Here is a 21,479-nt window from a genome sequence, read left to right on the forward strand (position 1 = left end):
TTCGTAGCCTCAACCACAACAAATAAAGTTGAGGCTACGACATCGTAGCTGATAGGCAGAGAGCAACTTTTGGGTCTGTGACCCATTGTCTAAACTGAAAATGGTTGAATATTTGAAAAAATACCAAAGGTATTTCATTTATTGTTCAAACATCACCAGGTGTGACCTTTGACATATACACCATTAAGGGGATTTAATCATTGCTAATCTAGCATATATCTGCAAAACAAACCTTTCCAATTGGAAAGTATTATGACGAGTACCTCCAAGAGTTCGTGTTATTCAGCTCACATTGGAAAGAAACAAGGATGTTCCAATTGCTTGCTTATGTAAGATTTGTTTAGCTCTGTTGGTCATAGATCTGGAGAGCATATAGAATGGTCTGTTGTTCAACATGCATCTGCCTGTTAGTGCTAGCTTGTTGTCATCATTCTTCAGCTTGGAGGATTGCCATGAACATTGCACATACATTTATCCCAAGGTCTTTAGCATCATATTCCAGACAGTAATGGGGAAGGGGCATGAGACTAAAAATTAATTTTAAGGTCCCAGGGAGGGCCAGTGCATGTGAGCCACAAAAGCAAGATTCAAATGAGAATAACTATTTTTTTTGCCCCCCCCCATGTGTTTTGATTTGTGCATCCAATTGATCCCGTTTTGCCGGTACTTGTGGCACTTATTTATACTGATACATGTATGTAGTAATCATTTTAATATATATAACGTTAACAGAAAATTGATTTGTGCATCTGCTTCAGCCAGTTTTACCCAGTACTTAAAGCATACTAATCATAATTATATAATTGGGAGAGAAAGGGGGAGGGCAATATTTTCCAGAATCAGTGTAGATATAGTTTGGGTTTTCAGGACACCAAATGGGTGAACTTTGACAAGTCACAAAATCTGATAAAACCTGTCAGAAAAGACCACATTTTGGTGAGATGACCTGCTATTTAAGACAAGTGTTTTTGTCAGCAACACTGTGGACATGATTAATGCTACCATAATCAGTTTGTATATTTCCTTGCATTGTCATTCCTAAATATGATTTTGTTTTATTTAATTTAGCAAGATGAGACCAGGTGTTCTTCCAAACTGGATCTCACCATATCAATCCTTCCAGCAGCAGTCCATTCATTTTTTGGATTCAGACAACAGTCCGGCTTTTGCTGGCTTCACCAAAGGTAGTAAATTAAAAAATTTCTTTTACATAGGCTGTAAAAAATTAAGATTTTTGTAAGGATTAACCATGTGAAAGCTGACATATTACAAAGCTCATAATTTTATGCTTCATCATGACAGTGGTAGTGGTATATTACCCATGTCTGTCTGTCTGTCCATACATCCCCCCTTGGATCCGTGTCTGTTGGATCTTGACATCGTTTTAGGTTCTGTTACCCTTGTCTCTCTATACATCACATGAGGGATAAGTTTGAACATCACACCTTGACTAAGTATTTTGACATTTACTTCAAGCTCTATGGTGTGGGAATCTGTATTCATCTGTATGTCACACCATGGTAAAGTTGTGGTTTTCGGTCATTTTAGAATGGTGTGATGGGGCAACCTTATTCGATAAACTCAATTTTTTGTTGTTGTCAATCTGCAACAGCATAGTGGGACATATTGTGACTTATTCTGTGATTACTGTCAATGCATTGTCAGTGTTTAATTCCATGTACAAGTTTTGTATTGAAGATTTTCCAAGGTGTGTGCATGAGGATTAGTGTTGCTTGTAGGATACAGAATGCAGGAAGCACTGTGTCCTCCTGCTATTCAAATTTGGGAGCATTCACAATTTCAAAGAGACTAAAAAAAGTAATATCTAGTAGTTGCACTCTTAGTGGTAAAATAAAAATAATTTGATTTGCTTTTGTTATCATCTTTTTCATGGATATTAACATTATTAATTGTTACTGTTATATCGCATGATTTAATCCATGACTCGTGTGAAAAGAGCTGGCCCTGTTTCTAGTAGTCATCTTACATGCTTCTGTTTCATCTGTTAGATTGATCTTCCTTTATTTTTCTTCGATGTAGTTAGTCTCTGGATTGGCATGTTGTCTCAGGACTATGTTGCTCTAAATCTGCCACACTTTGGCAATTTGAAAATCTTGTAATCGCTCAAGAACATTGGAGATGGCTTCATTACTCAGCTTTTATAAAACACATATTTCCTTGCCTTGCATTCTTTGAATAGATCATCAGTCCCATTAAAGTGCCTTTCTCTAGGACACAACAAGGCAGCTGACATTGGTTGCCTGTGGCGAGTATTGAACCCACGATTCTTTTATTGCAAGTCATGTTTTAGCTAATGTGACTTCATGAACACAATATAAATGTACCTTTGTATTGAAAATGGCTGAGAAAACAATTTCCTGATTACAAAGTATGTGTGTTTTGATGCCTCATGTTGTTTTGAAAATTAATCTTGGGCTTAAAAAATGTTTTCTATTGCACTGGTTTTAAGTTAGGGTAGGTGGGTAATTATTTTCTACATATAAATTTATTGTGATCTTTTTTGATAATTTTTGTTTCTTTCATGGTGGGGAAAAATGCTTGGGTCAGCAATGAGAAGCAGGGATGGTCAGCTGACTGGAAACAGATTTTTGTGTGTGGCCCTGTTGTGAAATGAATGATTAATGTTTCAGAAGACCGTTTTAAGTTGAAAGGGCTTTCATTTGGGGCAGTTATTAAATTTATCATTGCTTATATGCCACTCATAAGACAGCATATTATAATGTCCATCTATCTTTCTGTAACCAATTTGTTTACACACAATAACTCAAGTTGTCCACTCTAGTTACCAAACTTTGCAGATGGCTTGCACTTGGAGTAAAGAATTACCATATCAATTTCAGCAGGTCTAAGGTTAATGTAACTGACAAAGACATGGTTTCTGCACAATAACTCATATGCTACTTTAAGTTACCAAACTTTGTGGATTGCTTCCACTTGGGATAAGGAGAAAACTGTTAAATTTTTAGGTCAAGGACCATGGTTACTGACTGAAAGAAGAAAAATCATTTCCTCACAATAACATTACCATCATTAGTTCTACATCACAGGCGTAGGTCAACCTTTATGTATGGGTAAGGAAGAAGTCTATTGATTTGGGATCAAAGGTCAAGGTCACTGTCACTGAAAGAAGAGAAGTGGTTTCGGCATGAAGATTTAATTTATCTGATCTGCTTAGAGAACTATTAAACATAGGGTAGATGTATAATGTTCATTCAAGATACTCTTGTTTTTTGTATTTACCATATATACTTGCATATTAGCCGGGGCCGTGAGTGTTCTAAAGTGCTCACCGTTACAGATCGCTGCCATCTCACCTCTGTCTGCGTGAGTTCGAGTCTCAGGCTCGGCTAATGTTGGTACATGAGAAAGCCTGCCAGTAGCTTCTCGTGGGTCGGTGATTCTTCCCGGGGTTTTCCAGGGTTCTTCCTCCACCAATTATACTGGCCGCCATGTATAGCCTATCTTGTGCTGAAAAATGGCGTTAAACCCTACAACAACTTGCATATTAGCCAAATAATTTACAAAAAAAAAAAGAATGTAAGAAGAGGTGGGTGGCTTACCCTGGTAATGGCTGTAAATCTTGGGACACGAAAAAAATAATTGTATTTATCCATGTCCCAAGACTTATATGAATGTAAAAAAAAAAATACTTTTTCAGAGTCACATCACATACTAGACTGTTATCAACTACATAGATTGCTTTTGTTATTATCTTGCATAATTTATTCTTCAACATGAAATTAAATAAAGGTAAATAAAAATTTCATAATTCAATGGCTGGTTCGAGTTTGCACAGGAGACCAGGCTGTACTATAATGTGCAGTAATTAGACAGTAATTAATCATGCTTAGTGTCACTTATATCCTTGTCTATTCCCAAAATATGCAGATTTCTGCCAAATTGTATTCTTCCAGGTCACATTTCAGCTAATTATAAATAGTTGTTTCATTTATGAAGAATCGCTCCGGTGGCCTAGTGGTTAGAATGTCCGCCTCGGATGCGGGATTTCATGGGTTCGATCCCCGACCGAGTCATACCAGATACTTACAAAAATGGTACTAACAGCTGCCTCGCTTGACGTTCAGAATTAAGAGGTTAGTGTTAGGACTGGTCGGCCTGGTGTCAGGATAAATGTGACTGGGTGGGACATCATGCTACATGTCTGTGGCATGATGCTCCAGTGCTAGACATCACTATAAAGTGCCACATTGCAGGCATTGTAGCGATATGACTAAAAAATTGTTAAAGCTACGTAAAAAATCAAAATCACATCATATTTATGAAGATCCACATGCTCACAAGTTATTCTTTTTCAGTGATATAAGCGATCCTACAGATTGAGATAATCTGTATCAAAAGGTACACACTTTCAATTGTGCAAGGCACATAACCATCGTATATGCATATAACTGTTACATGTTCATGAAAGAAAGGTAATAATAAGGGCTAAAAATCTGAAGTGTTCAATTTTAATTGTGTTTAAGCTGGACAGAAAACTTGTTGTTTCGGCACCTACTTTGTTTATAATTGGTGGATTTGTTCTTTGTTTTCCAACAGCAGTCCAGGCCTGTTAACCGTTCAAATTCTGAAAGTGACTTGGTTTATGAGGGAATTTTATCTGGTGGCTATACCAGTACTTTTTGATGTGTAATTGCCTTTTGCTCCATAATGTTAGCTTGATTATTATAGCTGTATAAAACGAGGTGTAAGGTTGCCTACAACAACTCTATTATGGTATTAGCCTAATTTTCGAAGCATTATTCCTGAAACTTCATTATTGTAATTTGGATATACCAGAGGTCTCGCTAAGATTTTAAAACTAAGGGTCCATGACTCCCATTTTGGTAAAAATAGAAGTCCTGCCATCAAAAGTTGCAGTCCCTTCTTTCCTACAGAATAAATGCAGACGTGAGAGCATCTATTTTTAGATGGAGAGGTTTTCGTAATGTAATCAATTCACTATAATATAGCTTCATTACAACAGTCCATTGACAGGATTGCAAATTTATGGTTTATTTATTTGTTTACATCCTTGTAGTAATTTTAGGCAATGGTTAAATAGTATCTGATTTGCTGGGTTTTTCCATCGTATTTTTGCAAATACATGTCAACTTAAATCTTAATGTGCATTTTGTGAATTCCACAACATCGCATTGTCCCATACATTTCTGACCTACATAATTTGATTTTTAAAGTTAAATCATAATAAAATAATACATTGGCTTTGCTTTCCATGATTGGTATATTTTTCTGAAAATATTTGCCCGATGATTTACAAAAACAGACAATCTAATTAACTGGTACATCCCAGACTTAGATAAGTCTGCCATTATTTCACTTGCCTAAATGCGAGCATTGCACCAAATCCTGTTGTTGTTTGTTGTCGTACTGGGATCAAATTTTAATGAGTTGCTGTATTTCAATTTCAAGGCAAAATAAAAATGTAATTACTGGTGCATTGATACAAAATAATAATCCAATAATGGATAAACATAATAATTAACTGGAGTCGGAAGGGAGATGTACTGTTACAGCAACCCGCTAATGCTCATTTCTTGTTATTGTACATTCATATTATACACAAATTTGAATAAGGCAAAAACAATAAAAAGACTGAAACAAAATATATTTTCAAACAAATTATATTAACTAAGAAGTGCCAGCCCCAAGAGAGCTATACACATAATTTTGGCTAACACATGTTTGCCTTAAAAATAATGTGTTAGAGAAACTTACTGCGTGCATCTTTTAATGTCATCTCGAACTTGTGGGTCAGTTTATGCATGCATACTTGAGTATATACGGTAGTTATTTTATGAAAACATTTGTAAGGTTGAATTTTATTTAATTGAATAAAGCTTCAGTGGCTAAGGCATTAACTTGTGACCAGAAGAGTGGTGGTTCCATTCCCACCATTAAATCAGTTTAGATCAGCTATGGTGGTTTGTCCTTGGGCAGGGCACTTCACTCACTTTACCTTGGAATGTTATAACCTTAAAAGTATTCCTGTGCAGACCAAACCAAGCCAGGCTATGTCATTAATACTGTTGTTGTTGTAGGGTTTAATGCCATTTTTCAGCACACGATAGGTTACACATGGCAGTCAGTATTAATGGTGTAGGAAGAACCTGGGAAAACCCCGGAAAGAACCACTGACCTAAGAGAAGCTACTGGGAAGCTTTCTCACATAACCACATTAGCCAAATCCAAGACTCAAACCCACGCAGACAGAGATGAGATGGCAGTGGTCCGTAATGGAGAGCGATTTAGACTGCTCTGCCACTCAGGGCCCCCATTAATAGTGTAAAACTACATGGCTATACTTAAATCTTAATGGATTGCCCATGTCTTGTCTCAAAACGGTTGTTTTGAGTCCATTACTGCAGCAGAGTTGTTCAGATATCAGTAGAAGTGAAAAAATAAATGTCTTGTTAGTAAGCATTGGCTGAAAAGTTAAAAGAGATGGCTTGCAAAAAATAGGCCCAAATTCCACCTGACAAATGTTGAACATTCTGCCAGATAAGCAGACTTCTGATGCTGGCTGAGAATTTTGTTACTGGTCTATAACATGTAGGGACTCAAATTTTTGTACACGTTAATTTTTTGAAGTAGCCAGTTCAAAATTACAAGTACATGGCTTATTTAATGCAAGAATATAACAAGTGTTACATTGTTGTTAAAGCAGATGACAATTTTGCTGATAGCTGGTAGATGATAGGAAGGCAGACTTTCATAAGTTTCTCCATTTGAGGTACTAGTAAAATTGAATAATTTTTTCATCCCAGTACATGACTTTGTTCACAGATGGCAATATCTTCTGGATTGTCAAGGGCCCTATTCTGGAAGTGATTGAATCTCAGTCCAGGAATCGGTTGGCAGCATGGAAGTTCGGTCATGTGCTCGGTGATCAGCACACTAACATTACATGTGTCAAAGAATTCATGATAGATGGAAAGCTACACCTGCTGGTGGGTGTCTGTAATGTGTCGCAGCAAGGAATTCTATGTCTCTTTCACGTCAACTCATCCAGAGTTGTTAAGGCCATTGAAGTCCCTTATCAGGTATTATCAGTTTTAAAGTTGATGTGAGTGTACATTTTTGCATGACAACTAAATTTTCAGAAATACAATTGATGTTGACAGATAGTTTTGGGAATTAGTTGAAAGTTAAAGATGGGCAATTTGGGTCATCATAATCAATCAGTTTTAATTATTTTGAGACATCTTCAGTTTTTTTCTTGGGCAATGTCATTTTCTTGTACTAGTAACAGTGTGACCCTGCTATAGCATGCTTCGTTATAATATGAATTCAGATTGAAAATGGTCATGGAGTGACTCCCAGAATTTCATATGCATGTAGTTTTCTCGTACATGAAAAATATTTCTTAAGAATGCAAAAATATAACATGGAAAAGGTTTATTGACATTTAGGAGAAGAGATTGCATATGCATTCTAAAATAAGATGGTCGTGGCGTGGGTCAAGGACATAACATGGTTAGATCAAAATGAAGTCAGCAGTGTTTTGATAGAGCTTTGGGCTTCATGCAGCAATTTGTTTTCTTTTTTGCTTTTGTTTTTTAAATTGATAATTACGACCTACGTAATCGTCAGGACCATAACATGGTCAGTTAGGCTAAAAATAGATTTTGTGGATACACACAAACACACAGAAACAATTAACATTAAACAAAACAGGGTACTAGACAAAGACAGAAAAATCATGTGACAGATCATGTACCACTTCTTGTATAATAAGGCATTTCGTTTACAAATGTTTCGTCTGCAAAATTAAATTTCAGTATTTTGTGATTAGCCGCTTATAAATAAATCATTACAAAACTTTAACATGTCATCATGTAAAAGAAGAAATAATACTTTAGAAAAAATATAAGTTATTCAACTTGTCAGTGGGGAGAGTTCACATGCCAAAAAAATGTATGTTGGGAAGACTGAAATAAACGAGAGTATAAAAAAATAAGGAGAATATTCTGTAGCAGTGGGAAAATGGAAAGAGAATTTAAATACGAAACAGCATGTGTACCAAGACTCATTTTTTAATGGCTTTGTAATGCGCATGTCAGCAATAACTCGCTCACATTTCACTATTAATTTATGTTACTTTTAAATGAAGATAATAACTGCTTTAACTTATATTTAGTTTTCATACTATATGCACATTTACATTCACATCTCACAAATGTATTCCCCCCTCTGGAAAAGCCACCCATCTTATGAGGCCACTTTTCCAGTGCAGAAATGGTGGCTGTATACGAGGGGGACCACTGTATAAAATTTTGGGTTTGGAATAGAGAAATCAAGAGGTGCCATAAAAGGAAGCCGCAAATTTTGATGTAAATGCACTGGAATTCTTTGTTCATATTAAGAAACCATCTTAGCTGTGTATTTTTACATCATAATCTGCTTATTCTGACATCTGGCCTGGGTACTGTATTCTGTGGGATCTCTCAATTTTTTTATTTTAAACATTTCTGGTAGCGGAGATCAACCGGACAAGGCACTATATCATAATGGATCTCTCAGACTAAATAGTGTTAGGTTATTGGCTGCTTGCTAGTAATTAATATATTTTTGTGTGGATGGTAAGTAAAATTACTGTTCTTTTCACTCATAGAATTAATTCCTTCAGAACACTCACATGTTCTGTAGTAATCCCTGTATTTCAGACTAGTTTGTCTTCATTTAATCAAAAGCACATATTTGTGCATCTGCATTTTTTAAAGGTACATGCATCATTTTCTTCAGCTGACTGACTGACTTGGTATCATAGGGTTCGGTATATAACATGGTCAGGTTCTATGGACCCCAACTACCATGATATAGTGAGGTCATACTAGTTTTTTTTGTTTTCCATGAAAGGTTCACTAGGCAATTCCATGAAAAGTGAAAACAATTTTTCTGTTTTTCAAACATGTACGTATGAACATAAAATGATTTCTTAAGTTTGAAAATGATGCTGTAAAAATGCCAAATTTTCAAATTCATTTATAGCTTTTAATTTTATTTAAATTATTTAGGTATTAAACCATATTTTGTTATGTCATTTATCATCACATAGGCCTTTGATTTTGTGTGTTTGCTTGAATGATGTTAAAAACAGATACAAAAATTCTCATCTGTGACAAAATGTAAGAACAGTTAATTTCGCCTATAACTCATGGGAAAATGAAAAAGAAAATTGTATAAAAAGCCAACTTTTCTGATGTATGGAAATTGGATTAGGAGTGGGACACATACGGGACAGATCATGGCATGAACAGAACATTCCTATGTCATGGATGGGACAGACTGTAACTGAATGAAAAATTGGTTTGATTTTGTCTCACTCATAAAAAGAAAGAACCTAAATAAGTTGAATGACTAACCCACCTACTCTTTTAATAAAACTGATGCAACATGAGCAGTAGCTATTTTTAGAACAGATGCAACGATAGTATATTTGAGGAAGTTTTGGAGAGTTGCAGAATTCCCTGATTTCATGAGTAAAAATCTGTTCTACCCAATTTGATGCAGATCCTTAATATCTGAGTGAGAGAAACATTTTTTTGGATGCTATTTAGAAGCATATCAGATTGCATTCAAGAGATAACAAGACTTTTCTTTTACTTTACATCTTTTTCAGAGAGCCTATACATCTGATTATTTCATTACTTTCATGTTTTCATTCTAAAGTAAATTTTTCCAATTCATGGATATAATGCTTTCCCCAATACATGAAGTGTGTAAAGTCCATTTCACTGACAGTCTTGATACAAAAATTGTGGCATGAACGATGTTAAAACCTTTCACTACACATTTTGTATCTAATGGTCATGTAATATTTAGACTGACTTGCATCTTAACACAAAGCTGTGGAGTACAATGTGTTTTGGTAGATTGCAGATATTATGAATGGTTTTTTAAAAAAACAACACATTATTTTTGCTTTTTATCAACTCTTTAACACCACTACATTGATATGATAGAAAAAAATGTTTTTACTTTTTTGCTCAGTCATAGAAGGTAGGTTTTGTGGGTGTGCAGGTAAGTGGGTTGCTTCACAGTATACTGGCTATTTAGTGCCAAATCAATCAAAGTTAAAATTTTAAAGCTTGAAATAATTAAAAATTTGAATATAAAGATAAAAGCTGCTCTCAAAATCTTTTCATAGAAGTGGACCAAGATCACGTTAGTCTGAATTTATTTTATGATCAGTAATGTTTACAGTTGTATTTGGGGATTAGTAAATGTAGATTTTGGCTTTGTAATAGTAGATTACACACTGGTTTACTTTTGAGACCATATGATTTCTTCTTAATATTAATCATTCTTTCAAATAGGACTTATCTAGTAACTGTAGGAAATTATGAAATTAAATTTAAAGCATAATTCCCTGTTTGCCCTAACTGCAGACTCCAGTTGCAAATAATTTAATTATTACATTTTTTTACCATACTTAAGGAAACAATGAACAGACTCTTTGAATGAGTGATGATTCAGGGCATCAACAAATGTGTAGTTAGAAAAACAGACATGTAATTTCAGAATGGAATAAAATATAACAAAAGCAGACTAATTTATGATTTAACCTTGTACAAGGTACAATTTTAACATAATTGGCTCTCAGTACATCCCGAATCAATTAAAATGACACTAATGACTGGGTAAAGAGGGGATTAAAAGTCTGGTCAACTTGATTGATATAATGTCATTTAGCTGTCTGTTTAATCATCATATTTACCACATAAGTTGTTCTGTCTGTATATCATTTGCATATTGGCTTGGTTTCCCAAAGAAATAGGAGATTAAGCTGATTGGTCTTTTCCAGATGCAGAGCATTAACACCTCTATATCTTATTAAACACATGTAATTTTCAGAATGGAATAACGTGTAATGGAAGAAAACTTGTTTTATGAATTAACCTTGTACTAAGTGCATTTTCACCTTTTAACTGACTCACTGAACATCCACAAAGAATTAAATGACTCTAATGACACAGACAAATAAAGGGATTCACGGTCTGGTCAACTCAGTTGATACAGTATCAGTTAGAGGTTTGTTTAATTATCACCAGATTAGTTGTTCTGTGCCAACACCATCAGCACATTATTGCTTGGTTTCCCATAGATATTAAGAGATTAAGCACTATTGGTCATTTCTGGTAGATCTTGGATATATTTGCTCTATTGGTTCTACAAAGAAAGGTCAGTCAAGAAGACAGGATAATAATCTTTGAGAATTAGGAAATGCTTATATTTTCTGTTTTGCTGAGATTAATATTGCACATTGATAAGCTTTAATTTTAACTTTAGTCTTGTACTCCAAACATACTTTGAAATATAGGTTACAGTTACTTTACTGAGTAATGGTATGGGCATGAGCACAGGTACTTTCAATTTTCAGGGCCCTTGATCATAAATTACAATGTAGTGTTTGATATCTGCAAGGTGTCAGAAACTGTAGTGGCACAGTGGTAAGCTAGCCAATGGACCAGGTCAGAATGACTGCTTTTGTGTTATTCGATTGGTATATATTTATTAAATTTCTGTCTCAGGTATGCATTAATGACATTTTCATTGATTGAAATTTCGTTCAATTCAGTTATTTACGTTTTAACAAAGTACATGACTTCTTATTTAAAGTTGATAATCTGATAATGTTGATTTAAATTTTCCCTGCTATATAAACCATTTTTGATGCAATATATCAAGATTTCAGTTACCAAGTTTTATCATGATTTTCATCATGTTGGCCTAAAGATTACCCAATTGTTGAACAGTTATTTCAAGGGAGGTAATTTTATAGCCCTTGACATCACTGAAAAAGCTTGGGAGAAAATTCACATATCTGTAACTGTTCTTTTAGAATTATATGACATAAGATATTTGCTAGTCCAGCAAGGTCAAAAACCTATCCAGGCTACAGGACAAGAGATTGCTTCAGTCTTGTATGAACTAGCATCTTTCGTATACTATCATACTAATAAATTTTAAAATGTTGCTTCATATATTTCTCCAGATAACAGAATTGGAGCCAGTGTGTTCTGTTGGGGGAAAGCATGTCCCAAAGTGGGCACTTAGTTCCCATCTGCAGCAGTTTTATGGGTTAGTGTCTGTTGGTACCAGTGGAGGCCACATATATTTCCTTGGTAAGATTTTATCTCGCCTACTTTAGCATTAGGGAGAGCTTGGTATCTCTTTTTGCTTTGGCTGTGCCAACCACTGTGTAAGATTTGGTTTTAAATTTTTGTTTGCGTACATGCCAACCATATGCTTTTGTCATAATCATTGCTTTTTTATCTCACCAAATTACATTTTCTGCTAAACTTTCTATGTATTATACTTTTCTGCTACCTTAAAAAATATAATAATAAAGCAGTAAAATGATATTTGTGTCATTTTTATTATCATCACTTTAATTTCGCTCATAAATTTTGAGAATATTCTTGAAAAGAGGACTGCTATTTATAGCAATTGTATATGATCTCTTTCCAAGAAAACAAATGGGTTTCTTCAAAAGTGAACTTTTCCTGACAGATTCATTTTATTGACATGCTAGCTAGTTAGTGAACGAGTCTATATTTGTAAAGAAAATGGCACCAGATGTTAAGGGAAATGCTTTGTGGTGTGAGTTGTGGATGTTATATGATGGAAAAATTAGAGCAGATGGATCATTTCAAACTTAAAACATGTAAGAAAAAGGGACAAATCAACACCGTTTCACAAACTTTAAAAGGAAAATGAGAGTAATGTAAATCAATACTCTGATCACCTCACCATGATCATTGCAGGATTCCAATTCAGGATCATTGTGCTAAGTTACACATGTAGGCTAGTTGTAGTGAGTGCTGAATATAAATAATCTTCCAGTATATTTTGTTTGTATTCTGGTTCTAATCCACATGGATTTTGGCCTTTGTGACAAGAATTTTTACCAGCTACATGACCAGGTTAGTAATAAATTGTTTCTTTGTGCTGTAATTCTGGCATGTGATATATATAGATTGTCACTTATAATAGCAATAATTATGCTTATACCTCTCAGGAGGTTGGCATGTGTGTTGGCATGCCTCAAGTTCCAAACCTGGAGAGGTATAGCTACCATAATGGGACTGGAGAAGCTTTCATATCCATAAACTCCAAATATTTCTTTTTGCACATGGTAGAAACCTATCAGTATCTGTTTCAGAAGGTCAAAGGTTAACACCAAATTGAAAGAAGAAACACAGCTACTTGAATACTATATACTTTGACAGATTTTGTAAATTGTTTAAGAAAGCTGTAGATCTTGAGGTCAAAAGTCAGTCATGGTGATTAAGAAGAAGAAAAATGGTTTGTGCACTTTGTCTTGAGTTCTTCATCACCTACTTTCAACTGATGTGCATTTGAAAAAGGAAGACACCTAATCATCTTAGGTCACAGCGAGAGAACGAAAACTAAAAAACAAAAATCAACGTTATACCTCTAGTGAACCCAAAGGCATTTTTCCACTTAAACTGTGGGTGACCCCAAAAATTTGAAAGACCCCCACATCTTAATTATTATAGATGGACAGAGGGTCACAAGCCCCAGGTCTGTGATTTTCCTTTGATTCTTTTGGAGATTACTCATAAAAGAATAAAATTACAAATTAAAGAAATGTGATTGTTTGTAGTAAAATCCAGATACTGGCTTGTCCATGTTTGATTTGGATCTGGGTTTCATATTCGATTCACTGGAATTGGTCAGGGAACCAGACTAACTTTGCCAGATTACTTCAGATTTAGATTGCATATTTTGTGATGCAATAGGTCCCATGATCAAGCTGATGTTTTTATTTATTTAAATGGCATCCAACAAGTGACATGTCAGGATGAAAGAAACAATTAACCTCTCATTGTGTTTTAATAGACTTGTGCAGAAGAATAAAAGAGAATATTTGTATTTTGGTGAAAAAGCTGGAAGGGAAACATACATTTTGTGGACATAATATGTTCATTTGAATATGTCACATGGTGGAAGATATAACTGCTGCAATGGCCCATGTGAAATTTAATTTTTAAAGGGTTAGCTCAAGTTGATAGATATCAAGAAGCCATTGAGCTCCATAGGGTTTGGAAATGCAGTTTGTGAAAATGTATTTTAGGTAATTATGATTCAGGTAAACTTTACAAACTTTTGAGTTGAACATGATGTTTATCATTGCTGCATCAGTCTTGAATCACATTTTTGCATGTTTTCCAGCATGACAGTAGCAGTATATGATAATGTTAATCTTGTTACACCTAAATGAAAACTGGTCCAACTTAACAGAAAAAATTGCCCGCCTTATTGAGAAGGTCTTGTTAGGAATGGTAGGTCTGCAGCCCTTTTAATTTATTCACCTTGCCCTCTGGCAGGGTCAGGGTCATTTAAAAACGTTAACATCTGTAGCAAACAGCTTAGCAATTACCAGACAAAAAATATAATTGTTTGCAATTTGATGTTTGTATAAACAAACATGAATTTTGAAATTAGAAAATCCTAATGCACAGTCTAGTTGATGTAATGAAGAAACCAGATAAAACTCTGAATTGGTTCCATTTTGATTCATATCTTGTACTGCATTGGATGGAGAGTACTGAGGTACTATATTGCAGAGCTGGTTCAATCTCTGCTGTTTTGATGAATTGCAATTTTTAATATGACAGCAGTGTACCAAAATACAGACTTGAACTACTGAGACACGAGTAGAATGAAACAAATAAAATTGATGAAACTATACATACATACATACATATATACATACATGCATACATACAAACATACACACAGAGTGGTGAGATTGCAGAGTACATTTTGTATTTACCCCTGCTTCTTTAAAGGATATTTGGGTCGAAGTGTAAGAAATTATTAACCAGCTTGATAATAAAATAATATTGTTAACGTTTGGAAACAGTTTTGCAGTATCGTCATGTGGACTGAAAGAATTTATTTGCTAAAGCTGAAAGTAATACAAGCAAGTTTATCTTCTACTGGAAATAATTTAGTGGCTATGCTTTATCGTCACTTTTGCCTGGCCATATGGTAAAACTTGTCAGTTGACCAAGGAAGTATATTTCTTTGAGCTGGTGGCAAAAGGATATGGTTGTGTATGCTTAGAGTCAAACAGTAGGTCTGTGGTAAAGGTAAACACTTTTCTTTTTTTGGAGAAAATATGTCATATTGACTTGTATATTTGGTACAGAAGTACTATACAGAGTCTGGACTAGAAGTTGTATTTTGGATAGTGCTTTGTATATTTCATTGTGTGGAACATGGTAAGCAAACATTTTAGAAGTGACTGAGATAATGAGAACAAAAATAAAAATTAGTGGCAGCATTTGCACATTCATTATTTTAATAACTGAATAGGTAGTCCACACAATCATTTTTGTATATTGCTTAAACATCGACTTCTTGTATAAACCCACACATATTTTGTGCGTGTATTTTTATTTGTTTGAAAGCATACTTTTGAACTCTCTCTCTCTTTTATTATAATCCATAATATTTAGTGGACTATTATCTAATTATATTGCCGTGTCTTTACAGTTGGGACAATACTTTTCAATGTCCAGTGTGGAGATGAGGATTTTCCTTAATCTGTGATGCATGTACTGTATATTTTGTTGTGATGATTTTGGCAGTAGATGCATTTTAGCAAATTTAGAGTTAGATCAAGAAAAATATCTATAAGAATGTAACAGTTGTCCACTCTTGAATCAGCTGTCACTAAAATTGAACCAGCCTGTTCAGTCAAAATCATCAAATTATGCATAGACCAAAAATACACACATACACACACATATATATATATATATATATATATATATATATATATATATATATATATATATATATATATATATATATATATATATATATATATATATATAATACTTACATGCATCTTTGTTGATTCCAAATTTCAGACATGTGTTTAGATGTAGAGGATGGATTCTCAGATGAAGAAATGCCACAGAAACTTCACTTCATCACTCCCAGAACAAGAGACATTGAGCAACTTCGAACTCAAACTGTGGATAATGGACAGTGTCTTTGTATCCACCTTAATGGTTAGTCCTTTCAGCTTTGGTATGGTTTTGTCATAAATATTTTCAGGAGCGTATAGAACTAGTCCTTAAGTCAGTGAGGTGGGTGGGTGGGGTGGTTTGCCTGTCCATCAATCAGGTCATCAAAAAATCTTGCAGTATAATAGCTTGTGTTGAATCTTGGTATAAAAACATTGGTGATTGCAGGGTGCAACAGATTTTGTGTCTTGAGCCCAGGATCTACCAGAATTCTGGGTTACGGGTACCATATATTGGAGTCGGTAACCCAGTAGCTACCAGAATGTTGTGTCCAGGCTACTAAATATTAGAGTCAGTAGCCCAGTTGCCTATGTTTATGTTTGCCATTGAGCTCAGGAGCTACCAGAATGCTGATTGGAAAAGTATATTTTCAACATCAAATTAGTAGTGAATGATTGTTGTTGTAGGGTTTAACGCCATTTTTCAGCACACAATAGGCTATACATGGCAGCCAGTATTAATAGTGGAGGAAGAACCCGGAAAGAACCACCGACCCACAAGAAGCTACTGGCAAGCTTTCCCACATACCCACATTGGCTGAATCCGAGACTCGAACCCATGCAGACAGAGGTGAAATGGCAGTGATCTGTAACGGACAGTGCTTTCGGCCACTCGGGGCCCCAGTAGTGAATGAAATTTGGAAGGTAAATGGCAGGATTAAGAAGGTGAAGGATCAATAGAGTTTCTTGTAAAATGGAAGACTGCAATTCTAAAATGATATCATTTCCCGATTTAGATTAACGGCCAAAAGAAAACCAAATTTGAAGCAGTGTTTCAGAAATCTTTGGTATTATAGTACAAATAGTTACAACACTACCACCATGATATGGTTACAACACATCACCATTATGCAGTTACAACTCAACACCATGATGGGAGATGTGTTGTGGAGAGTTTGGGGAAAAATAACCCTTCAACATAGGCGTCTAGGATGGCCACCCCTCAAATGCACCCGGTGTTTGTCATTAGTACAATATCTGTCATTTACCCCTTCCGAGTAGCCACAAAACAGGGTATAGAGATAGAAATCTTGAGAATATTTGTTAAGTGATAATTCATCACATTGACATTTGTTGCTGTTTGTTATTAAGTGTTTTACCCTGATGTAAAAAAAAATCTCATCTTTGAAAGAAAATTTAGCCCTCCCACCCCACCCGGTCATAAAATGCTCAGTCACTTAGCTGTCATCTTTTGTACCTTCTTGAACCAAATACCTGAATCTAGATTGGTGTATAATGAATTCCTGTTGAAAATTGCTCATTGTCTTTGACATTTGTTTGTAACATTGTATGCTTGTGTAACCCAGTTTGAGGAAAATTATGACTCATGGACATATCCAGGTCTAGTACTAATAAAATCAAACATTTTTTCCCAAATATGATATCCTATAAACATATGGTAAAAGGTCTTCTGCTTTGGAAATTTTTGACTAACCTATTTTATATTATGCTGTCATTTCGTGTCATGCAACAGATGTAGTGAAGCAAATGAAAAAGTTTTGATGTTGTTATAAAGTTTTAATAGTATTCATCAGAACTTTAAACATTTAGTTTTGAAAATTTGCAAATGCAGAAGAATAAAGTCAGTATTTTGAACATTATAATTTTGAACTTTGGCACTGTTCTCCATATTTTCCCCCACTTTTCCCTATAGTGAGTGGAACTAGAAGTCAGTTCACCCAAATATTAGACTCCAAATCCTGAATTATGAGCCTTGTTATTTGGGATCGTTTATCTCTGTGCTACGCACATTGCTGTAATTCCTGTCAATTTTGGTATAGTAAAGACTGTTGAGGTTTTTTAAGTTAGATTGGGAATGTGTCAGATTTAAGCCAAAAATTAGGCCCAGAAAATTCTCTGGGACTAAAATACTTTGATTTAATGTTATATTAAAGAAACATGGGGCAGTGAAAGACTTGGAATGGATATGTACACATGCACTTTAAAATCTCGATAATAAGCACTCACATGAAGATATGAAATTATGTGTATGCTGGCTTTGCATTATTTTTGCAGGGCTTGCATTTAGTTGCATACTTACAAAATTCAAATTGATTGTGGAAAATATAAGCTGAGATTTCAAACCTTTGCATATTTTTGAGAAAGCTAAATTTTTCAGTGATAATACAGCAAATCATTAGTCTCTTAAACAAAATTGGCAGGCATAATTCTTAAAAGTTAAAGCTTGTTTTAGCATTCATTCCCTTACAACAAGTTACGATATTTTAGTGTGTAGCTAAATACTGTAGTCTTATGTACCTACTGATAGACAGTGGATTAGGGCATAAGCATTATGTTAATTTTTTCACAAATATGGAAATATTAGTTGTGTATTGTCTTCATGTTGGTATATTGTCTTCATGTTGGTAAAGTCTGACAACTTGGTCTTCTTGTATTTTTGATTTGTAGGATTGATTGCAGATATTTTCCTCACATAATATCCTGGCTATCCCTAACAACAAAATGTCTATCCCATTTCGAATCTATACTAGAAATAGAAATTGGGGGTGGGGGGTCCAATAGCATATAATGGAATAATTTAAACAAATTAACAGACAAACAATTAAATTCTATCAAATATAAATTAAATCAAATATACATAACAATTAGAATGTGTATTGATGACATTTCATATATTGCAGTTGAAGTTTCATCTTTAACCCATTTTATCCTGAATACGACTGCGGTCGTAATACCTCGTTCTATCCTGAATATGCCTGCAGTCGTAGTATCCCATTTTATCTGGAATACAACTATGGTCTTACTCTACTACGTATGTGTGTAGTGTCTCTAGAAACACGTGTTATACATCACAAATATATGTGTGCTTCTTCACCTACACAAGAAATGGTTAAAGCACACATGCACAGTGAAATTTTTAAAAAAACGCGGGTGGAAAAGAAATTGTTGACTTGAAAATCGATCGATAAAATGATGGATGACAACTCTGATGTAAACATAGATGTTGATAGCGAGGGTAGCGACATTGAAGTTGACGATTTGGATGATTTGATGATAATATTGACTAAAATGATCGGTTAGAATTGAATAAAGTTGATGAAAGAGATGATGCATGACTTCATGCACTTTTCGACAGCAATTTGGAGAATGAAGCTGACTTTGAAGGCTTTCAAGAAAAATGGGTCTGACATGATTTTTCACTTCAGTTGCAGCCAAGATTTAAATTGATAGAAGGAGCAACACCCAGGAGAAGCCGATGCAAAACATTATTTTGAGTTACTTTGTGATGATTTAATCTGGAAAAACTTGTTGATGAAACAAATCATTATGCTGAAAGATTTCTAGGATTAATTTGTGACAAGTTTTCATGAGAAACTACATGCTGAAGTACATGTTCCAGAATGTGAAGCAAACAAATTGTTCCTTGTGACATGTTGTCCAATTTTAGTAAAATTATTATAACTTTTGAACTAACAGTGCTAGAAACTTCAAATTTGGACCAAAATGCTAGAAATTGAATTATCTTTATTTTATTCGCATAATATTAGGAGCATGTTGTTCATTTTCATGGACAAAAGATTCATTGAACATCATGGTCAGTTTTTTAATGTTTTTTTTCTTCTTTCAAGTCATATTTCAAAATAAAGTTGTGAGCATGTACATTGGTAAATGATAACAAAACATATTTCACTGTGTTGCTAATTTTATTACCATTTCAGAGATATATAGTTTTATATATTTTATAAAAGAAATAACATTGTTACAACATTTTTAGTAAACATGGTGAAGGTAGTCACAATTTCAGCAGTAACTGCTGTATGATGCTCCGTTTTAGCACAGTGTATTTAGAATTGCTTCTCAGGAATCAGGCACTGCAGTTGAAATTGGTAAACAGGATAAAATGGGTTAAGGTCAAAGCCAATGATCATTTTTAAAAATCCATTTTCTGCACTTTTTATTTCATGCTCTTTGAAAAAATGAGAAATAAAACATTATTACTTTCCGTGTCTGCCAAGTAATTTTACAGCTGTGTCATCATTCTCATAAGCAGGTTTCATTATTGTCAGTTCTTTTTTTGTGCAGAGGAAAATTTCAGTCGTGGTTGTTACCAGTACCAGAAACCAGACAACATTATTTTGAAGTCATACCCAGAAGAGAAGATCAGTGTTAGCTGTCTGAAGTACATACACCAAACTGGAATACTTGTTGTGGGCTTCGACTTTGGCTGCTACCAGCTCTGGAACCTGCACATTCCAGTGTTAGAGTAAGTACAGTGTCGTTGTGTAGCAGCTAGAATCTTAACATGGGTAAGGGTCCAAGTTTGTCAGAAAAGAGTATAGATTGTAGAAAATTCTTATTTTTGGGGTACTTGAATTTTAATAAGCATCAATTATAAAGGACAGTTTATTTCTTGCATTATTATAGTCGAGTTTTAGAATCTGCCACTGGTTGAAATTCAAACATTTGATATTCAGAATGTGATATTGATTACATCTTTTCAAATATCGTTATCAGCCTCAAGATCATGTTAGATTATCTGCATAGGCTGTTTAGCTATGTAGCCAACTTGTCAAATGTTTCCCCAGATATATATATACTTTTATATACTTTTTTTTGTTCCCCTTAAGGATGTTGTCATTGTTTACTCTTATCATGAAATGACGTGTTCTTTACATTATTATTTCAGTGTATTCCAGCATTATGAACTCTGGAATATTTATGGAGCTGTTCTGTGTAGTAGCTGTTGTTTATGAACTGATATTTTAACTGCCATATATCCATGTAATTTAATTCAACCACCTCCTACTTTGAGACAGGGAATCACCCAAAATAAGCTCACCCTCACTTAGAACCCAATGGTAAACATGTCTGCAAGACATAATGTCTGCCATTTTTTATTATTTTTTTTATCGTTGTAGTCCCAACAACATGAAAAATATCATTTATTAAAAACTCCACACCGAATATAGTTTCATATAGTTACATTTGGTTACTTATTTATATCAGTTATTGATAAAAAAAAATGTAATTTCAATTGTGTAGAATCTGGTGCATCAGATGCTACTTCCTTGACCATAATTTGGGAATTTAAAACTATTTTGCTTGGAATAAAAATTGATGAAGTTATTTCATTATAGAGATAAATAGCATACTCTGAAGGAATGGCTCTCAGTTTGTGTAAGAAAAATATACTTGGCTAAACTACTGGTTTTATGATGCCCCCCAATTTTAGTACAAGGGAATGAACACCAATATAATTTTATCATGCACTTGGATTGATTGGACCTGTAATTCTGTAAAAAATATCAGTGTTTCTAAAATTAAATTCTCTTTCATTTCACCAGGAATCATTCTAAATTAATCTAAATGTGCTTGTGTTAAGAATTTTTCGCTCTCGGGTAATATCAGT

At 34.4% G+C, this 21,479-nt stretch overlaps 1 protein-coding gene across 1 annotated transcript in view; it reads left to right on the plus strand.

Annotated features, from left to right (window-relative positions):
- Positions 1-21,479, plus strand: part of LOC149781207 (uncharacterized) — a 170,457-nt gene that overhangs the window by 5,750 nt on the left and 143,228 nt on the right. The window contains exons 2-6 of the mRNA XM_089935274.1: positions 1,069-1,184; positions 6,826-7,082; positions 12,038-12,167; positions 15,951-16,094; positions 20,153-20,333. Of these exons, the coding sequence (XP_089791400.1) occupies positions 1,073-1,184; positions 6,826-7,082; positions 12,038-12,167; positions 15,951-16,094; positions 20,153-20,333 (824 nt within the window). The 5' untranslated portion in view covers positions 1,069-1,072. The remainder of the gene's footprint in view (positions 1-1,068; positions 1,185-6,825; positions 7,083-12,037; positions 12,168-15,950; positions 16,095-20,152; positions 20,334-21,479) is intronic.

Source organism: Sinohyriopsis cumingii, chromosome 15, assembly GCF_028554795.1.
Source record: "Sinohyriopsis cumingii isolate HCF-2022 chromosome 15, ASM2855479v2, whole genome shotgun sequence".
In the NCBI taxonomy this organism is placed as follows: Eukaryota; Metazoa; Mollusca; class Bivalvia; order Unionida; family Unionidae; genus Sinohyriopsis; species Sinohyriopsis cumingii.